This window comes from Melanerpes formicivorus, unplaced genomic scaffold (genome assembly GCF_026170545.1).
Source record: "Melanerpes formicivorus ecotype bairdi unplaced genomic scaffold, bMelFor1.0.p_v2 SCAF_96, whole genome shotgun sequence".
Lineage (NCBI taxonomy): Eukaryota > Metazoa > Chordata > Aves > Piciformes > Picidae > Melanerpes > Melanerpes formicivorus.
In genome coordinates, this window is record NW_027142448.1 from 195,263 (window position 1) to 215,540 (window position 20,278).

The following is a 20,278-nucleotide window of genomic DNA, read 5'->3' on the forward strand; positions in this document are numbered from 1 at the left end:
CCTCCCCAGGTCCAGGACCCTACACTTGCCCTTGTTGAACTCCATGAGGTTCCCTGCTGCCCAGCTCTCCAGCCTACCCAGGTCTTGCTGAATGGCAGCACTGCCTGAGGGTGTCAGCCACTCCTCCCAGTTTTGAATCAAAAGTGCTGAGGGTACACTCTGTGCCTTTGTCCAGGTCATTCATGAATATGCTCAACAGGACTAGAGCCAGTACTGACCCCTAGGGAGCACTACTAGCCACGGGCCTAAAACTAGGTTATACTCCGCTGACCACAGCCCTCAGAGTCCTGTCCTTCAGCCAGCTCTCAATCCACCTCCCTGGAAATAAAACTGCTTCACAGAATCACAAAAGAGTTCCACTTGGAAATGACCCTCAGGATCACCAAGTCTGATAGCCCTACTCTGCAAGGTTCACCCCTAAACCATAGCCCCAAGCACCACATCCAAACCACCTTTAAGCACATCCAGGGTTGGGGACTCAACCACCTCCCTGGGCAGCACATTCCAATCCACTCTTGCTGGGAAAAGAAGTTTCCTAATGTCCAGTCTAAAGCTACCCAGTCACAGCTTGAGGCCTCTTCATCTCTCACTAATTACCTGTGAGAAGAGACCAGCATCAGCCTCCCCACAACCTCCTTTCAGGTAGTTTAGAGAGCTATGAGGTCTCCCCTCAGCCTCCTCTTTTCCAACCTAAGCAGCCTCAGCTCCTTCAGTCTCTCTCCATAAGATTTATCCCCAGGCCCTTCCCAGCTTCCTTGCCCTCCTCTGTGCTCCCTCCAGCACCTCCACAGCTCTCCTGTATTGAGGGGCCCAAAACTGAACACAACACTGCAGGTGTGGCCTCCCCAGAGCTGAGTCCCAGGGGACAATCCCCTCCCTGCTCCTGCTGGACACAGCATTGCTGATCCCAGCCAGGATGCCATTGGCTCTCTTGGCCTCCTGGGCACACTGCTGGCTCATATTCAGCTGCCTGTTGATTAGAGCCTCCAGATCCCTTTCTGCCAGACAGCTTTCCAGCCACACTGCCCCAAGCCTGGAGTGTTGCTTGGGGTTGTTGTGACCCAAGTGCAGGACCTGGCACTTGGCCTTGTTGCAGCTCATCCCATTAACATTGGCCATTGATTCATCTGTCCAAGTCCCTCTGCAGAGCCTCCCTACCCTCGTGCAGATCAACACTCCCACCCACCTTGGTGTCATCTGTGACCTTACTGATGACACACTCTATGTCTTCATCAACAAAGATGTTCAACAGAAGTGGTCTCAACACTGAGCCCTGAGGAACACCACCTGTGGCTGGCCAGCAGCTGCATTTAACTCCCTTGACCACCACTCTCTGGGCCCTTTCACCCAGCCAGTGCTTTCTCCAGCAGTGTGAGCTCATCCAAGCCACCAGCAGACAGTTTGTCCAAGAGAATTCTGTGGGCAAGTGTCAAAGGCTTTCTGAAAGGCTGGCAGACAGTATCCACAGCCTTTCCCTCACCCAGCAGTCACACATCCTGTCACAGAAGGAGATCAGGTTGGTCAGGCAGGACCTGCCCTTCATAAACCCATGCTGACTGGGCCTCAGCCCCTGCCTGTCCTCTGTATGTTGTGAAATGGTGCTTGAGATGAGCTGCTCCATCACCTTCCCTGGCACCAAGCTCAGACTGACAGGTCTGTAGTCCCCTGGATCCTCCTTTCTTGCAGATGGGAGTTACATTTGCTGCCCTCCAGTCCATTGGGACCTCCCCAGCTAGCCAGGACTTCAGGTCAGTCAGGGAAAGTGCCTTGGAGAGCACATCTGCCAACTCCCTCAGCAGCCTTGGGTGTAGCCCATCCGGCCCCACAGACCTGTGTGTGTCTAAGTGGTGTAGCAGTCACTGACCACTGCCTCATTTATTGTGATGGCCTCATTCTGATTCCCCTCCCTGGCTCCTGCTTCATGAGGCTGGGTGTCCAAGGAACTGCTGGATCCACTGCTAAAGACAGAGGCAAAGTGGGCACTGAGCATCTCAGCCTTCTCCTCATCCTCAGTCACTGTTTCCCTCTGCATCCAAAGGAGGATGGAGATTTTCCCTCAGTCCTCCTTTTGTTGTTATAGAAGCATTTTTAATTATCCTTAATAGCTGTAGCTAGGCTGAGCTCTAGAGAGCTTTGGCTCTCCTCATTTTCTCCCTGCATAGCTTCACTACATCTTCATAGTCCTGATGAGAGACCTCTCCCCTCTTCCAGAGGCCACAGACTCTCAGTTCTTGAGGTCCAGCCAAAGGTCTCTATTCAGCCAGGCTGGAAGCCTTCCCCAACGACTCAGCGCACAGGGACAGCTGCTCCTGTGCCTTTAACACCTCCCTCTTGAAGTATGTCCACCCCTTCTGCACTCCTTGATCCTTCAGGGTGGCCTCCCAAGGGACTCTGTCAATCAGTCTCCTGAACAGGCCACAGTTTGCCCTCTGGAAGCCCAAGGTGTCAGTTTTACTAACCCCTCTCCATCTTTCCCCATGGACAGAGAACTCAATCATCTCATGAGTGCTGAGCCCTGCATGGTCTCCAACCTTTACTTCCCCTACAAGTTCTTCCCTGTTCACAAGAAGCAGGTCCAGGAGGGCACTTCCCTGGTTGGCTTCCTCACCAGCTGTGTCAGGAAGTTATCTTCCACCCACTCCAGGAACCTCCAGAACGGTTCTCTCCCTGCTGCATTGCATCTCCAGCAGACATCAGGAAGTTGAAGTCTCCCACAAGAGCAAGGGGCAGCGATTGTGAAACCTCTCTCAACTGCTTATAAAAGATTTCATCTGCCTCTTCATCCTGCTTGGGTGGTCTGTCACAGATTCAACCACAGCATCGCTCTTGCTGGCCTTGCTCTTGATCTTGCCCACAAGGACTCAACCCTATCATCACTGTCAGTCACTTGCAGGATTTCTTATGTGCCCCAAACATATTTGGATTATTGCAGCTATTTAAAACACATAGAATACCACTCAGGAAGCAACACCTCAGAGCAGCTCTTCAGCTTATTGACATTCCTAGAAGCTTTGTCCTTTACTCAGTAACTGAACTCTGGTCCTGTGGTTTGACAGAAGCTCTGTGGAGCAGTCGCATATCCTTTCCTTCTGTCACTTTGGTACCTCCATGTCAGCATCTACCATCAACACTGTGCATCACTACACACTTTTGTCTTCTCTCTCAGCTTCCATGTAGGCTCCAGGGTCACCAATACAAGCCTGAGCTTTGTGCTGTCTCCAGCTTGCTCCCAGCCACTGCCCTATTTTCTTTGCAAGCAGCTGGTACTAGAGAAGCAACACAGATCTTTGTCGAGAGGAGCCATGAAAGCAACCACCTCACTGCTGCTGTGATGGCTGCTGAAAAAGCACTTTTAAACACAGGCAGGGGGTAAATAAGACCAGCACATGCTCCTGCCTAAGCACCCAGTTGAGCTGACTGGAGCACTTCATGCATGAGGGATCACCTGAGCTGCTCATAGCTTTAGCCTGCACCTGCAGCCTGTTATTAGTGCCTGAAGGAGAGAAACACAGGATCACAGAATCATTTTGGTTGACAAAGACCTTCAAAAAATCATTGAGTCAAACCATTATCTAACTCTACCAAGCCCAGTGCTAAACCATGTCCCACAGGCACCACATCTCTGCCTCTTCAACATACCTCCAGGGGTTTGGCTTCAATCACCTCCCTGGAGAGCCAGTTTCTGTATTCAAGAACCCTTTCAGTGAAGAAGTTTCTTGTAATACCCAACCTAAACCTCCCCTGGAGCAACTTGAGGCCATTTCCTCTTGTCCCCTCACTTGTTTTTAGGGTGAATAGAGTGACCCCACAGTGTTCCCACTTGAGGCCATTTCCTCTTGTCCCCTCACTTGTTTTTAGGGTGAAGAGACTGACCCCACGGTGCTCCCACCTCCTTTCATTCAGGTGGCTGTAGAGAGTGTGGTAGTTTTAGGCTATGCCTTTAAAATTCAGCTGCAGATTTCAAGCAGAAAAGCTGGAAAGTATAAATGAATCACTAGTGGGTGTGAAGAGGAAAACAGAAGATTATTATTCTAAACAAATTAATTGGATGAAAGTCTGGGATAAGAGAAGCTGTACTGTAACAATTCTTCACATTTCACTTCCATTCCCATTCCTTTTCTCTTCTCCTCTGATCTTGGCTGCTTTGCTTCGCCCAGGAGATAATGGTGCTTCTGGCTGGCCTTGAGACAAGACTAACACTGCTTTTTCTCAGCTTCTCTCTCTCTCTTGGTACAGGGGGGAGTTGTGGGGGCAGTGGAGCAGCTTCCCTGGTCTTTTTGACCAGGGGAGTTTGTGTTGATTGCTAATCATAAATACCTGTGTACTGTTGTAACTCCTATACATTTTGTACCTATGCACTGCATTCCATTGCAGAGTGTAGTTTGTGCTTGTCAGTACAGCTTCATTTGCTTCCAACTGAGCAGGTCTGGCTGAAAGTCAACGCTGGGGGAAACTTCAACCCAGCACAAGAGAGCAGGAAGGTCTCCCCATGTAAGGATCCTCACAGTCCTCCAGCAGCACAAAACAGAGTCCTTCACCCGTGGCCTGAACGTTATTTATTAGATGGGCAACGCTACACCACACGTTTGGCCGTTCGAATGCAAACCGTTCCCTCGCCCTCGTCTTACCAGGTTCCCTCTGACCAGCCTGTGTCTGACCGGCGAGCTCTTCCTCCCGCCGGTCACGAGGCTCCCTCCCACCCTCGCACATCCAACACGCAGCCAGGGTTAGATTTAGTTTCTTTTCAACCTGTTAGTAAGGCTTAAAGGAAAGAGCAAGGCCAAGAACCGGTGGTTGGAAGATGCTGATGGAAATAACACTTCAACTAAGCACCATTTCAAATTAAACTGAGACCTATGAGTTAGCCACGAGTTCATCCATTTAATGTGTGCCATGGTGAGTTCTCTTTTTTTTTTTCTTTTTTTCTGTATTGTTTTAGTTTTCAGTCAAAGTATTATGCAGTATCAGTCAAATGCTTTACACAGCCTAAGGATATACGACAACAAGACCACCCTGTGCCAACCTGCCACTTCAAACAAAGATACCGAGTGTAAAGACCTATACTTATCTGCTCTGAATTCACATTTCCACAGCAAAAGTAACAAACACTGGCCAGGCTCCTCACACAGGAAGGCACACCAGTCAGCTGAAATGGACTTGGGTTTTAATTCACTCAGTTTGAGGCAATTGTCATTGTTTTTTTCTTTAAGAGGGGGGGTGGGGTGGAGGTGGTGGAGGGCAGGGGGAAGGAAACGCCAATGCACCACATTGTTTTCACTAGCCTGGAAGAGAAAACACTTACATATATATATATAGATATGTATATACATACACACACATGTACTTATGTGTGTATATATATAGGGGGGTGTGTGTGTGTATATATGTATACATACACCCTGGTGTGTATATATACCCAGAATATACATCTATCAATATACAGAATATCTACACACACACTGTCTTGCCCAGATTTGCTTACAAACCAGGTTGGGTTGGTTGTGGTTGTGGTTGGTTGTTCTTTTTTATACCAGCCAATAAAAGAGGTAAGTGAGCTTTACAAACAGATCTCCTAGAAATGCCGTGGTGTTGCTAATTTACATGGTTTAAAAACAAACAAAAAAACCCCTCAACCCCCCCCCAAAAAAAAAACCCAAACAAACCAAAAAGCACACACCAAAAAAAAACCCCAAGGAGAAAAAAAAAACCAAACCCAAATATCCCAAAAGCTAAACTAAGGTTGGGTTTTTTTTTTGGCTACTCGTCAGTGCTTCTATCACCCTTCAAGAAAAAAGAGAAACACAGTTATTTATATGTGATGTAAAGGCAACATTGAGGGGTGGGGGTGGTTTGTTGTTTGTTTTGTTTGGGTGGGTTGGGTTTTTTTTTTTAGCCTTTTTTTTTTTTTTCCTTTTTCTTCTTTTTTATTATTATTGTTTTTGTGGTTTTTTTTTGTTGTTTTTTAAATTAACCATCAAATTTTTAACCCCCTAAAATTACAAAGAATCGAAGTCCATTTACAGATCAAGTGCAGTAAACTAAATGTTCCTTCAGCACAAAGCAGCACTAGAGAAAAAAAGAAAATGACTGGGAGAGGGGGAGGTGGAGGCCAGTTGGCTTAGCTAGGGAAGCAGCAGGTGGCTTTTGCAGTGGCCACGCAGGTCAGAGTCTCCATCCTGAAGCAGGGACAGCACTGAAGACGATTTCAGTAGCGGTCGCACAGAGCTGATGGTCAGGCCTTTGCCTAGCTTCTTCCAGCAGTCTGACAAGTGATTCCTGTATCTGTGTGATTTTTTTTTGTACCCCAAGGGCAGGTTTTGCTTTTGCAGTGGCTTAGTCTCTGAGAGGAGCCGCAAAGAGGATCCCAAGTGCTGCTGACGCTTTGCCCGGGTGCGCGACGCTGCGGCCGGCAGTGGCGGCTCGGAAATGCTGACACGGGGCAAAGGTGTGTTCTGAACTTCCAAAGTGGCTGGAAAGAAAGCAGCCCAGTGTGGGGGGAGCGGGCAGCCTGGAGAACCCAACGTGTTCACAGGAACAGAACCGCCACTTCCCACCACCTGGCTTCTCCAGGCCCGTGGGAAGCGTTGGGTGTCGATCTCAGCGGGACCCGTTGAGGAGCGGCTGGCCTCTGCATCCGACACCCGGGACCCAAGCAGGTTGCGGAGCCAAGAACATGCTGCTAGCAGAAGAGCAGTCTACAGCTGCGGCTGACAGCTGCCATGCAGTCAGCAAGGCCTTACAGATGTCACCTGTAGGAACCATGCTTTCCATGCTAATTCACCTGAAGTCCCAATAACAGCAAAAAGGGAAGAATGAAATGGAAGGGCCGGGTGTGAAGATTCCTATCCTTTGAGCGTAGTGTCACTGTAGCTGTTAAATAAGGAGCTTGACCAGCTTGACCATTTGATCAGGTGAGCTGGAGTGGAAGCTTTTGTCTTGTGAAAACAAAACAGGAGACCTCATGCTCCTTGTGCTAACTTTCACAAATCATGGTTTGTGTATTCAGAAGGGAATTCTTCCAGAAGACAAATCCGTTCAAGTCACACGGTGTAAAAATGCAAAGAGGCAGAGAGGAAGTTTTCAGCCATAATACCAAGGGACCAGACTTTGGAGAATGAAGCCAGAAAGGCCTTGATTTTCAAGGAAGGTCCAGCTGGATCATACTCTGCTGGCAAGCAGAAGCAGGGACAGTTTCTCCATTCTAGAAGCTGGTTTGGAAAGTCCCTTCTGGGGACGCAGAAAGAGCAACCGATTCCCAGGGGGTTTTGTGTGTATTGATGGATGGACAGGAAAGCCTGGGAAGGTTATACAAATCTCCACAGTGGTCTGCAGTCCCGCTTGGGAGCTTGGTGTTGAGGAGGGATGGGGCCAGATGTGTTCAGTATTCTTAAGAACCAGAAAATATGTCCTTTGCAGCTTCTTGTTGCAGGGGACAGAGAACTTACTCCATTATTTGTAACATGTCCTGTATGCCAATAACTCCAGCTGGCGCATACAGCAAAGTGGATATGTTGCATGTGAAGATTTAACTCATCTCTCACAGCCATCTGAAGAGGCATCCAGGGAAGAAAATGGGGACTGAATTCAGCTACGTTCTCGCAAAGTCTGAATGTCTCCCTGGACTGCAGGTACACCCTGCAGCCAAGACAAGAGAAAGGCAGCCTCACCTCGGATGCCTGGAGTGTGGGGGAGAGTGGAGGAGGGATCATTTTCCTCTAATAGGAGCAGGGAATATCTCAAAGTATAGAAAGGTGTCTCAACTCCACAAAGTATCAGTGGAGAGGCTGAGAAGCTAGAGGAGAAGGGTGATTCTGGTGACCCTTTTGCCAAGGAGGGGCATCCTGCCACGGAGAGCCAAAAGTTTTCCAGACGTATGTAAGAGCATGTGCACGAGGCAAGCAAATGAGCGCAAACAGGGTTATGGAAAACATTGAGAATCACTCCACAGGTGGCTTGTGGCTCGACAACAGGATTGGCTAGGTAGAGGAGCACACAGCAAAGGGGCACTTCAGAGCTGGAAGCCTTCCATGGGAGCCTCGCACTGCTGGAAGATGTACTGCTGCTGGCTGAGATCCACCTGTGGGGCAATGCTGCTGTCTTCATCTTCTGTCCCAAAGTAGTGCTCAATCAGATCAAAGGCCTTCTGATAAATCTCTTGGTTTTCGTGGCTCTGCAGGAATTCAATCTTGTCCAGGCCTGCAGAGAAAAGAAATACACAGACATGACAATTGGCTGAAAGCACATGGTCATTCAGTCTGGTCTATCTCCCACCTTCCAAAAGGAGACTCTCCCTCATGGAGATCCTTACCCAACACATGCTCTCCACAGCCAACACAGATCAGGCTGAACTACAGACTTCCCTGCAACTGTGTGATGTGTTCCAATACTTGGTTTGCCTCACCCCCTTCACTCACAGCAGCAACCTCAAATGTACAAAGAACGTGCCCTCAAAGACTTTTTTCAAAGACACTTTCAGGACTTCTCTTTAAACTGCCTTCACAGTGCTTCATTTACAAGGACCATGACTACAGAAGAACACAACTGCAAGCTGGAGGAGACCTTTGGTGGTGAATAGAATAGAATAGGAATAGAATTAACCAGGTTGGAAAGGACCTTCAAGATCATGAAGTCCAACCTAGCACCCAACACCATCTGATCAACTAAACCATGGCACCAAGTGCCTCATGCAGGCTCTTCCTAAACACCTCCAGGGATGGTGACTCCACCACCTCCCTGGGCAGCACATTCCAATGGCCAATCTCTCTTGCTGGGAAGAATTTCTTCCTAACATCCAGCCTATACCTCCCCTGGCACAGCTTGAGACTGTAAGTGCTGTATTATTGCACTCAAGATGATCTGTTCCATAATCTTGCCTGGCACTGAGGCCAGGTCCTGCACATGGGTCACAACAACCCCATGAAGGCTTCAGGCTCAGGGAGGAGTGCCTGGAGACTGCCCAGCCAAAAAAGCCCAAAGGTGTTGATCAACAGATGGCTGAAGATGAGCCAGCATGTGCCCAGGTGGCCAAGAAAGCAAACAGCATCCTGTCCTCCTGGGCTCAGCACTGGTGAGGCCATCTTGAGTGGTGGTTCAGTTTTGGGGCCCTCACTACAAGAAAAACCTTGAGGTGCTGGAACATGTCCAGAGAAAGGCAATGAAACTGGTAAGGGGTCTGGAGAACAGGTCTAATAAAGAGTGGCTGAGCAAACTTGGGTTGTTTAATCTGGAGAAAAGAAGGCTGGTGGGAGACCTTTTGGCTCTCTCTAACTCCCTGGAAAGAGGTTGGACCAAGGTGAGTGCTGGTCTCTTCTGTGCAGAAACAGGGCAGAGGATGAGAGGAAATGGCCTAAAGTTATGCCAGGGGAGGTTTAGGCTGGTTACTAGAAGAAACTTCTTGACTGAAAGGCTCTCAAAGACTGGAACAGGCTCCCCAGAGAGGCAGCTGAATTCCCATCCCTGGAGATGTTGATGTGTGCCAGTACGGGCAAGACCCTCAGCACAGCAAATGCAAACAAGATTGCTACTGCTGCCATCATTCTACAAGGCAGCAGGAAGGGAAAGGTTTGAAATCTGAGTGAGACAGCAGCACACCTGAACTTTCACCTGCTGTGGAGGGAAGAGACTAAGTCTTCATGACACCCAGAAGGATCTCTCAAAGGAACTTAAGAGTATCTCCAAACACTGTGTCAAATCTACATGCAGATGGGGTAAAACCCAGGGGCATACTGGTAAATGGAGACTTGTCAAAGGACAGCTGCTTTTCAGATAGTAGTGATGAATAAGTTAGTAACATTGGGTCTACTGAAACTCTAAAGGGGTTTGCAATCACTGCTGTAACTCCTGACTACCACAGGTGCTCTGCTCATACCGTAGGCCTCTTCAATGAGGGCGCAGTAAGGATTGATGCCGGAGCCGCTGCGTTTGGACTCCTGCTCGCCAAGCCTCAGGATGTTCTCCAGCCCATTCAGTGCTACTTGCACAATCTTTGAGTCCATTACTGTAAGGAGGTCGCAGAGTGGTTTGATGCATCCCAGTTCTACTAAATACCTGAAAAACACCACAGGGAACCCAGTGAATTGCCTGCAAAAATCACAATGGAAGTAGACGTTTAAGCACTTGGCATGAACGGCTAAGAACAAAACCCAGCACAGAAATACCAACTTGCCTGGAGAAACTGAAGGAGTGGAGTGGAGTGGAGTGGAGTGGAGTGGAGTGGAGTGGAGTGGAGTGGAGTGGAGTGGAGTGGAGTGGAGTGGAGTGGAGTGGAGTGGAGTGGAGTGGAGTGGAGTGGAGTGGAGTGGAGTGGAGTGGAGTGGAGTAGAGTAGAGTGGAGTGGAGTAGAGTAGAGTAGAGTAGAATGAGAAAAGAAATACACAGACATGACAATTGGCTGAAAGCACATGGTCATTCAGTCTGGTCTATCTCCCACCTTCCAAAAGGAGACTCTCCCCCATGGAGATCCTTACCCAACTCGTGCTCTCCACAGCCAACACAGATCAGGCTGAACTACAGACTTCCCTGCAGCTGTGAGATGTGTTCCAATACTTGGTTTGCCTCACCCACTTCACTCAAAGCAGCAACCTCAAATGTACAAAGAACGTGCCCTCACAGACTTTTTCCAAAGACACTTTCAGGACTTCTCTTTAAACTGCCTTCACAGTGCTTCATTTACAAGGACCATGACTACAAAAGCACACAACTGCAAGCTGGAGGAGAGCTTAGGTAGTGAATAGAATAGAACAGAATAGGAATAGAATTAACCAGGTTGGAAAGGACCTTTGAGATCATCAAGACCAACCTATCACCCAACACCATCTGATCAACTAAACCATGGCACCAAGTGCCTCAGCCAGGCTCTTCTTAAACACTTCCAGTGATGGTGACTCCACCACCTCCCTGGGCAGCACATTCCAATGGCCAATCTCTCTTGCTGGGAAGAACTTCTTCCTAACCTCCAGCCTAAACCTCACCTGGCACAGCTTGAGACTGTGTCCTCTTGTTCTGGTGCTGCTTGCCCGGGAGAAGAGACCAACCCCCACCTGGCTACAACCTCCCTTCAGGGAGTTGTAGAGAGCAAGAAGGTCTCCCCTGAGCCTCCTCTTCTCCAGGCTAAGCAACCCCAGCTCCCTCAGCCTCTCCTCACAGGGCTGTGCTCCAGACCCCTCCCCAGCTCTGGTGTGCCATGGGGTTATTGTGGCCAAAGTGCAGGACCTTGCACTTGGAAGATATGAAACAAGTCTGGGCTCTAAAACAGTGGAACAGCACTTGTGACCCTTCTCAAGGCTATTATAATTTCAGTAGTAGTAGTAGTAATAATAATAATAATAATAATAATCAACCAGGTTGGAAGAGACCTTCAAGGTCATCGTGTCCAGCCCATCAACCAATCCAACCCACCTAAACAACTAACCCATGGCACCAAGCACCCCATCAAGTCTCCTCCTGAACACCTCCAGTGATGGTGACTCCACCACCCCCCTGGGCAGCACATTCCAATGGGCAATCACTCTCTCTGTATAGAACTGCTTCCTATCATCCAACCTAAACCTCCCCTGGTGCAGCCTGAGACTGTGTCCTCTTGTTCTGGTACTGATTTAGACACTTATAATACTAATTACTATATATAAATAATGATATCAATACACTAATAATATATACACTTATACAAATTCTATATTTGCATCCAGTAATTCCTGCTGCAGCGAAGCAAACAGTGTTAAAATACTTTCTCTGCTTCTCCTGAGAGAACAACATAACTTTGCAACACACATTTTTACTGCATAAAACCCTATCAATAAAAGCCTGTATTCATTTAACAATCAGGTAATCTCATTATGTTATACAGAAGTGGTTATTAAGCACAATGTGTGTAAGCTAAGCAGGAAAAACAACGCACACACAGGCCCTTGCCTGAGGGGCTGAGCTGTAACTCCCCAAACTGCAATGTGCTTTGTGACACTTTGCAGCAGCCACTGAGAAACTGGTTGAAAAGCTGCATTTAGGGTTTTTTTCAGAGGAGAGAAGCAGTTCAATTCAGTAAGTATTGCAGTTGCAGTGTTTCTGTGGTTTCTCCCTAGAGGAAAGAATGGTTCGTTCACAACTCTACACACAGACAGGGTCTCTCTGGATACAGGGCTGGAAGCACAGAGAAATGCTTTCCAGCTCCTAGGCTGTCTGCTTGGTGTTGCAGTATGGTGTGGCAATGCCAGCGACGAGCAGTGTGAGCAAAGTGGCAGTGCAGGCCTGGAGCCTGGCATGGTGGTAGGCCATGCTCAGCATGAGTGCAGAGCCAGCTAGCAGTGGAGCAAAACAGTGCTGTGCCTGCAGCATGTGACTAAAGCAGGGCACTGGTAGCTATAAACATGGACAGTTATCTTGGGACCACAGGACATGCACCTGCATCAACAACCTTGCTGTGTCATTAGTAGTTGGACCAATGATCTATAACAGTGCCATGTGTGGTCACTCCTAGGGAACCAATGAAGCCATGCCAACGAGGCTCTCTGAGTTTAGATAAGTTGTAGAAGTTCTCTTGCTATGCACTTCTGCCTTTCCTCTCTCTTCTTCTTCTACACTTTACTTTACTGCGCTATACTGGCACCACAGGCCTGCACCACAGGCCTGCAACACTGGAACAATCAAGGAACAATACTCGATCATATTGGTCAGCCGTATTGATTCCCATCTCCGTCGCCCATAGGATGGATGTTTTATAGAGGTTGGATTTGCCTCGTGCAATGCTTTCAGGACCAGATGTAAGCAGGTGAAGACCTCTATTAGGTTACACAGCCAAATTATCCAGTCTCTCAGCAGGCACATGTGTCACATCTCAGTTGGTCATTTTCCACTGGCATGTGTGTAATTAAGGCATACAATAGGTCAAATAATACTGAATACTGAAAACAGTATTTTAACACACCCAACCAAATGCTGCCCAGCTTCTCTCCTTCAGTTCCAAGGTGTTTATTTTACTCTCAGAGTCAAAGACATAACAAAGACAAAACAATCAGATCCTGGGCTGCATCAGGAGAAGTGTGGCCAGCAGGGCAAGGGAGGTGATTCTCCCCCTCTGCTCAGCTCTGCTGAGACCCCACCTGGAGTCCTGCCTCCAGTTCTGGAGCCCCTATTCCAAGAGGGATGTGGAGGTGCTGGAAGGTGTCCAGAGAAGGGCCAGGAGGATGAGCAGAGGGCTGGAGCACCTCTCCTGTGAGGACAGACTGAAGGAGTTGGGGCTGTTCAGTCTGGAGAAGAGAAGGCTCCCAGGTGACCTCATTGTGACCTTCCAGTATCTGAAGGGGGCCTACAGAAAGGCTGGGGAGGGACTGCTCAGGATCTCAGGGAGTGATAGGACTAGGGGGAATGGAATGAAGCTGGAGGTGGGGAGATTGAGGCTGGAGGTGAGGAGGAAGTTCTTCCCCATGAGAGTGGTGAAGCCCTGGAATGGGTTGTCCAGGGAGGTGGTTGGGGCCCCGTCCCTGGAGGTGTTTAAGGCCAGGCTGGCTGAGGCTGTGGCCAGGCTGATGTAGTGTGGGGTGTCCCTGCCCATGGCAGGGGGGTTGGAACTAGATGATCCTTGTGGTCCCTTCCAACCCTGACTGATACTATGATACTATGATAGCCCTCTCTAATTCGAGCAAAGGCAAATCTTCCCTATAGCCTTCTAAAGCTATCTGAAAACAACCTCTTCCCACATCTCCCCCTCTCTATCTATTAATAGAGCAACACTTTTGACTGACCTTTCTAAAATGCTTTGCATACACAGAGGCAAGCAAGTTAAAACTCACTATATAGCAAAAGCAGTTCTGTCACGCAGGTTGTCTAACAGACCGATGTAACCCACACAAGACACAATGCTTAGGTTGAGCCAATTAGAACATTCTAACAGAACTGGCATAATATATGGTTAAAGATAACAAACCTTCTAGTGACAAGCATACATTCCTTTCCACTTATCTTACAAGGTCAGAACACAAACAGAACAGTTACTTCTTTCAGACAGAAAGCCCCATCCTACAGCTTTGAGCTTACTCCTTTGCCACTGTGACAGCTTTAGGCTGTGCCTTTCAGAAAAGACAGCTACAGAACACTCTAGCTGAATGTTTTGGTGTGAAAAGGAAAACAAAGATAATTCTAAACGAATTTCATAGGTAGATCAGTAGAAATGTAGCTTTAAGACCTTAGTTGGAGTTCAGTCTGTTCAGTCCGTCTGTGCAGCTGCTGTCTGTTCTGTTCTTGGCCAGTGCCAGTGCTGACCTTGGGCTAATGAGATAAGACACTAACTTTTTCTTGCCTCCCTTAACAACTGCTCTGAGCTGACAAAATTTCCCTTAATATCCATTTTCTCTCTTTAATCCTTTTAGGGAAAAAGGGAAGGAAGGGGGAAAAGGGGAGGAAGGGGGAAAAGGGGAGGAAGGGGGAAAAAGGGGAGGAAGGGGGAAAAGGGGAGGAAGGGGGAAAAGGGGAGGAAGGGGGAAAAGGGGAGGAAGGGGGAAAAGGGGAGGAAGGGGAGGAAGGGGAGGAAGGGGAGGAAGGGGGAAAGGGGTTTTGGGGGGAGCCCTCCTCCATCGGGAGGGAGTTTCTGTGTTGTTCTTTCCTGTCTAGTTTTGTACATACTGTAGATACTGAATACTTTGTATATATTCACTGCATTTCATTCTGCTTGTAAAAATACAGCCCTTTCCATTTGCTTCTCTGACTGAGTTAGCTGTGGTTTGTGTGTGGGGGGAGAATTGAACTTTCTCACTACCACAGCCACCTGCCTGACCTCTCAAAGAAGAGCTTAGATCTTACCAGTTCCAACTTTCATATTTCACTCTTCTTATCAACAAAGGAGACTTGATTAGGCCTGAACACATTGTACACAGGGACTAAGACACAAAGATTCACAAACACAAGCACTAATTCAGCACTCAGCTGCATGGAAAGGATTTAAGCTGTTTCGTACTTGATCTGTTCAGCAGAGCCTCCAGACGTTGCGTTTGTGATTGCCCAAGCGGCTTCCTTCCTTGTTCGGAACTCAGCTGTTTGCAAAATATTGATGAGAGCTGGGAAGATGTGGGCATCTATGACTGTCTGCAACAACAAATCACACAGCAGGTTAGGAGAGAAGCTAACAATCAGCTCGTTGTCCCGAGCCACTCGGTGCCTAAAGCTCAGCACAACACATTAAACGGTGAAATGTCATCATCACAGAATCACACAGAGTGGTAGGAGTTGGAAGGGACCCCTGAAGATCACCTAGGCCAACCCCCCTGCTAGGGCATCTTCATCTATAATAAATAACACAGGAAAATGCCCAGGGTTTGGAATATCATAGTAGCATATCATAGTATCAGTCAGGGTTGGAAGGGACCACAAGGATCATCTAGTTCCAACCCCCCTGCCATGGGCAGGGACACCCCACACTACATCAGCCTGGCCACAGCCTCAGCCAGCCTGGCCTTAAACACCTCCAGGGACAAGGGCCCCAACCACCTCCCTGGACAACCCATTCCAGGGCTTCTCCACTCTCATGGGGAAGAACTTCCTCCTCACCTCCAGCCTCAATCTCCCCACCTCCAGCTTCATTCCATTCCCCCTAGTCTTATCACTGCCTGAGATCTTGAGCAGTCCCTCCCCAGCCTTCTTGTAGCCCCCTTCAGATACTGGAAGGCCACAATTAGGAATGCCTCCAGAAATGGAGATTAAGGGGCTAAAAATCAGTTTGCAGTTTTACATTCAAAACTATTTATCACCAGGGTCTGTGCTTGCCCAAGTGGCCAAGAAGGCCAATGGCATCCTGGCCTGCATCAGGAATAGTGCAGCCAGCAGGAGCAGGGAAGTAATTTTGCCCCTGTACTCAGCACTGGTTAGGCCACACCTTGAGTCCTGTGTCCAGTTCTGGGCTCCTCAGTCTCAAGGACATTGAGACACTTGAAGGTGTCCAGAGAAGGGCAACAAAGCTAGGGAAGGGTCTGGAGCACAGGCCTGTGAGGAGAGGCTGAGGGAGCTGGGGTTGCTTAGCCTGGAGAAGAGAAGGCTCAGGGGAGACCTTCTTGCTGTCTCCAACTCCCTGAAGGGAGGTTGTGGCCAGGTGGGGGTTGGTCTCTTCTCCCAGGCAAGCAGCACCAGAACAAGAGGACACAGTCTCAAGCTGTGCCAGGGGAAGTTTAGGCTCAAGGTGAGGAGAAAGTTCTTCAAAGAGAGAGTTGTTAGCCCTTGGAATGTGCTGCCCAGAGAGGTGGTGGAGTCACTGTCCCTGGAGGTGTTCAAAAAGGGACTAGATGTGGCACTTGGAGCCATGGTTTAGTTAGTCATGAGGTCTTGGGTGCTAGGTTGGACTTGGTGATCTCTGAGGTCTTTTCCCACCTTGTTGATTCTATGATTATCTGTTGACCCAACATCACCATGCCCAGTGCCCTCAACTGACTTAAGAGTATTCACTTGACAAAAAACTTACACCCCCAAGGAGGGCAGTGAACCCCTTGTCACCACAGTGGGTATTGGCAATACAGTGGCTCTCCAGGAACTGTCCTGAGCCCAAAATTCCAGCAGGGCCCTGGAGAGCTTGCTTAAGTTTTGTAATAGACAAGAGAGCAGCAATGTCTGCAATCAGTAGTAAAATCACTGAGAGACCTGGATGCAAAACCCCATGACCCCAAAGTGCAATAAAAGGGAGTTGGTGGAATCACAAATGAGTGCCCCACTGCAAGAACCACTTTATGTCTTGTGGGGCAAGAAGGTTAACCTATGCCCAGGTAGGAGCTGGTGCCACTGATGTTAACATCTTAGAATGTGCTTTAATGTTGTAAAGCATGGACCCTTGGCATTGTGCAAAACAGCAGTACATCAGAGAGACTCTGAAGCAACATGGGCTGACAGGGACACAGTTACATCTAGACACTTGTTGGAGACCTCAGCACCCCTGATCTCATCACAAATGTAAGCCAGGAGTCTCTCTCTGCAGTTGCACGCTAGGGCATGGACATGGTGGGAGCTGATCCAGAGCAGAGGTGCCTTCACTCAGGTATGTGCTCCATACAACTCACCAAGTTGGCCAGGGACAAAACCTAAGGAACAGTGGCAGCTTACTGCCAGTCACAGATGATTACTGGAGTGGGTCCAGGGAATGATAATGAAGGTGGTGAAGGCACTGGAGAACAAATCTTATGTGGAGCATCTGGGGAAACTAGGGTTCTTTAGCTTGGAGAAAAGGAGGCTGAGGGGTGGCAGTGAGCCCCTTGTCACCACAGTGGGTATTGGCAATACTGTGGCTCTCTAGGAACTGTCCTGAGCCCAAAATTCCAGCAGGGCCCTGGAGAGCTTGCATTCTACCTCATCTGACCCACACCTTTCACACTACAACTCCTTGAAAGGAGATTGGAGACAGGTTTGGTCAAGTCTCTTCTCCCTAGTAACAAGTGATAGGACAAAAGAAAAGAGCCTCAAGTTGCACCAGGGAAGGTTCAGGTTGGACATCAGAAGAAACTCCTTGACTTGAAGGGTTCTCAAAGACTGGAATATGCTACCGAGGGAGGTGGTTGAATCCCCAAGGAGGTGTTTCAAAGACACAGAGATGTGGTGCTGTGGGACATGGTTTAGCACCAGACTTAGTAGAGTTGGAGAATGGTTGGCCTGGATGATCTTAAAGGTCTTTCCAAGCAAAATGATCCCATGTTGGAATAGAATAGAATAAACCAGATTGGAAGAGACCTTCAAGATCATTGTGTCCAACCTATCATCCAACACCACCCAACCAACTAACCCATGGCACCAATCACCCCATCAAGTCTCCTCCTGAACACCTCCAGCGATGGTGACTCCACCACCTCCCCGGGCAGCCCATTCCAATGGGCAATCACTCTCTCTGTGTAGAACTTCCTCCTGACCTCCAGCCTGAACCTCCCCTGGTGCAGCCTGAGACTGTGTTCTCTTGTTCTGGTGCTGGTTGCCTGGGAGAAGAGACCAACCCCCACCTGGATACAACCTCCCTTCAGGTAGCTGTAGAGAGCAATAAGGTCACCCCTGAGTCTCCTCTGCTCCAGGCTAAGCAACCCCAGCTCCCTCAGCCTCTCCTCACAGGGCTGTGTTCCAAACCCCTCACCAACTTCATTGCCCTTCTCTGGACTCGTTCCAGCAAGTCAACCTCCTTCCTAAACTGAGGGGCCCAGAACTGGACACAGGACTCGAGGTGTGGCCTAACCAGTGCAGTGTAGAGGGGCAGAATGACCTCCCTGCTCCTGCTGGCCACACTGTTGGAACAACACACACTAACACTCTGCTTCCAGCAGCAATCCACAGCAGAGGCACAGCAAACTGTAAACTCTAGTCATGTTAGCTTTCTTTCTTCTTTTTAAACACCCACAGTTGCAGCAATGAGTTCCAGTCAGACTCCACCTGTATGAGAAGATCTGTGCTCAGCTGTCCTAACTGCAGCACCCAGTAATTCCCCTGTCTCCTCCTGCAAGAACCTTGCTCAAAACCCAAAGACCAAATCTTTCCTCGTTCACCTTCCAGGATGCCACTTGTCTCACAGCCTGTGAAGGTGCTCTTCACATGGAATCCATCTGACATTTTAGGGTCCCTCCTTACCACCTAAGTCCTAACATATCGTCTGAAGATGGATCTGCATACAGGGCAATGGTAAAGCCATTAGAACAAGAGTAAGGATTCTCATTTTGGCCTTTTCATCCTTTTCCTCATGACTTTGAATGATAGAATTGTTTCAGTTGGAAAGCATAAGAGAATCCAACCATCAACCCAACACCACCAAGCCCACTAAACCATGTCCTGAAGTGCCAGGCCTGCAAGTTTTTTGACCACCTCCAGGGTTGGTGATTCGACCACCTACCTGAACTTGTAATATTCATGTTGGGTTTAGCCTACTACCACTAGGCACTGAGGTGGTTCCTTCAGAATAGATTAGTAAGTTAAGTTCTGCATAACAGGTAATCCAGAACCCATCCTTCAATACATGGAAGCAACACTGAAATATGTGCCCAACAGCAGCCACTTGTGTTTGTCAGAACTGAGTGCACATCTTGACTTGGAGCTAAGAGCCTTTCAGAAAACTGAAACTGAGCTTTAATTGGAATCTGAATCTTCCAATTTGATTGGAAACTGAGCTGAATTGTAATCCTTAGTCCTTCAGTCCCTCCCCTCAGCTCTGAAGTGGCCCTCCTCAGATCTGTGAGTGACAACTTCTTTCTGTGTTTCATTTAAATAGGTGGCATCCCTGTACTGTGGCTACCCATGGGGGTTCCCTGTCTCTGGGAGACATTCTATCCTTCTTATTTATCCTACTCAACCTTCACTATATAGTATTTGATTTCTGAAGAGTGAATTTCCCATGCTGCATTACATCTGCACTGATGTTCAATATACTATAGAATAGAAATAATCAGGATGGAAAAGACCTTTGAGATCATCAAGTCCAACCTATCACCCAACACCATCTGATCAACTAACCCATGGCACCAAGCACCCCATCAAGTCTCCTCCTGAACACCTCCAGGGATGGTGACTCCACCACCTCCCTGGGCAGCACATTCCAATGGCCAATCTCTCTTGCTGGGAAGAACTTCTTCCTCACCTCCAGCCTAAACCTCTCCTGGCACAGCTTGAGACTGTGTCCTCTTGTTCTGGTGCTGCTTGCCTGGGAGAAGAGACCAACCCCCACCTGGCTACAACCTCCCTTCAGGGAGTTGGAGACAGCAAGAAGGTCTCCCCTGAGCCTCCTCTTCTCCAGGCTAAGCAACCCCAGCTCCCTCAGCCTCTCCTCACAGGGCTGTGCTCCAGACCCCTCCCCAGCTTTGTTGCCCTTCTCTGGACACCTTCCAGCATCTCAACATCTTTCCTAACCTGAGGGGCCCAGCACTGGATACAATCTGCACAACATCTCTGCATCTTTTAAGCACCTCCAGAGATGATTCAACCACCTCCCTGGGGAACTCATTCCAGTGTTTTGATAACCCTTTCAGTAAAAGTTCCTTCTAATAGCCAACCTAAACTTCCAGCAGTGCAACTTGAAGCCATTTCCTCTTGTCCTATCATTTGCTACTAAAGAGAAGAGACTAACTCTCACCTCACAGAATGGTAGAGGTTGGAAGAGATCTCTGGAGATCATCTAGTCCAACTCCCCTGCTAGAGCAGGACCACCTAGAGGCAGGGGAGGAGGTGTTGCTCTCTGTATCAGGTACCAACTGGAATCAGTGGAGCCCCACCTGGGCAAGGATGATGAGCTGGTTGAGAGCATATGGGTGAAGATTAAGGCTAAGACAGGGGAAGGTGATGTTACCAT

The 20,278-nt window shown here is 48.6% G+C and overlaps 1 protein-coding gene across 1 annotated transcript in view; it reads right to left on the minus strand.

Moving 5' to 3' along the window:
- Nucleotides 1-4,543: 4,543 nt before the first annotated feature.
- The window catches only part of KPNA1 (karyopherin subunit alpha 1), a 76,567-nt gene continuing 60,832 nt past the window's right edge, over nt 4,544-20,278 (minus strand). Inside the window, exons 12-14 of the mRNA XM_068166060.1 lie at nt 14,945-15,072; nt 9,869-10,047; nt 4,544-8,196 (exon numbers count right to left, since the gene is read on the minus strand). Of these exons, the coding sequence (XP_068022161.1) occupies nt 8,009-8,196; nt 9,869-10,047; nt 14,945-15,072 (495 nt within the window). The 3' untranslated portion in view covers nt 4,544-8,008. The remainder of the gene's footprint in view (nt 8,197-9,868; nt 10,048-14,944; nt 15,073-20,278) is intronic.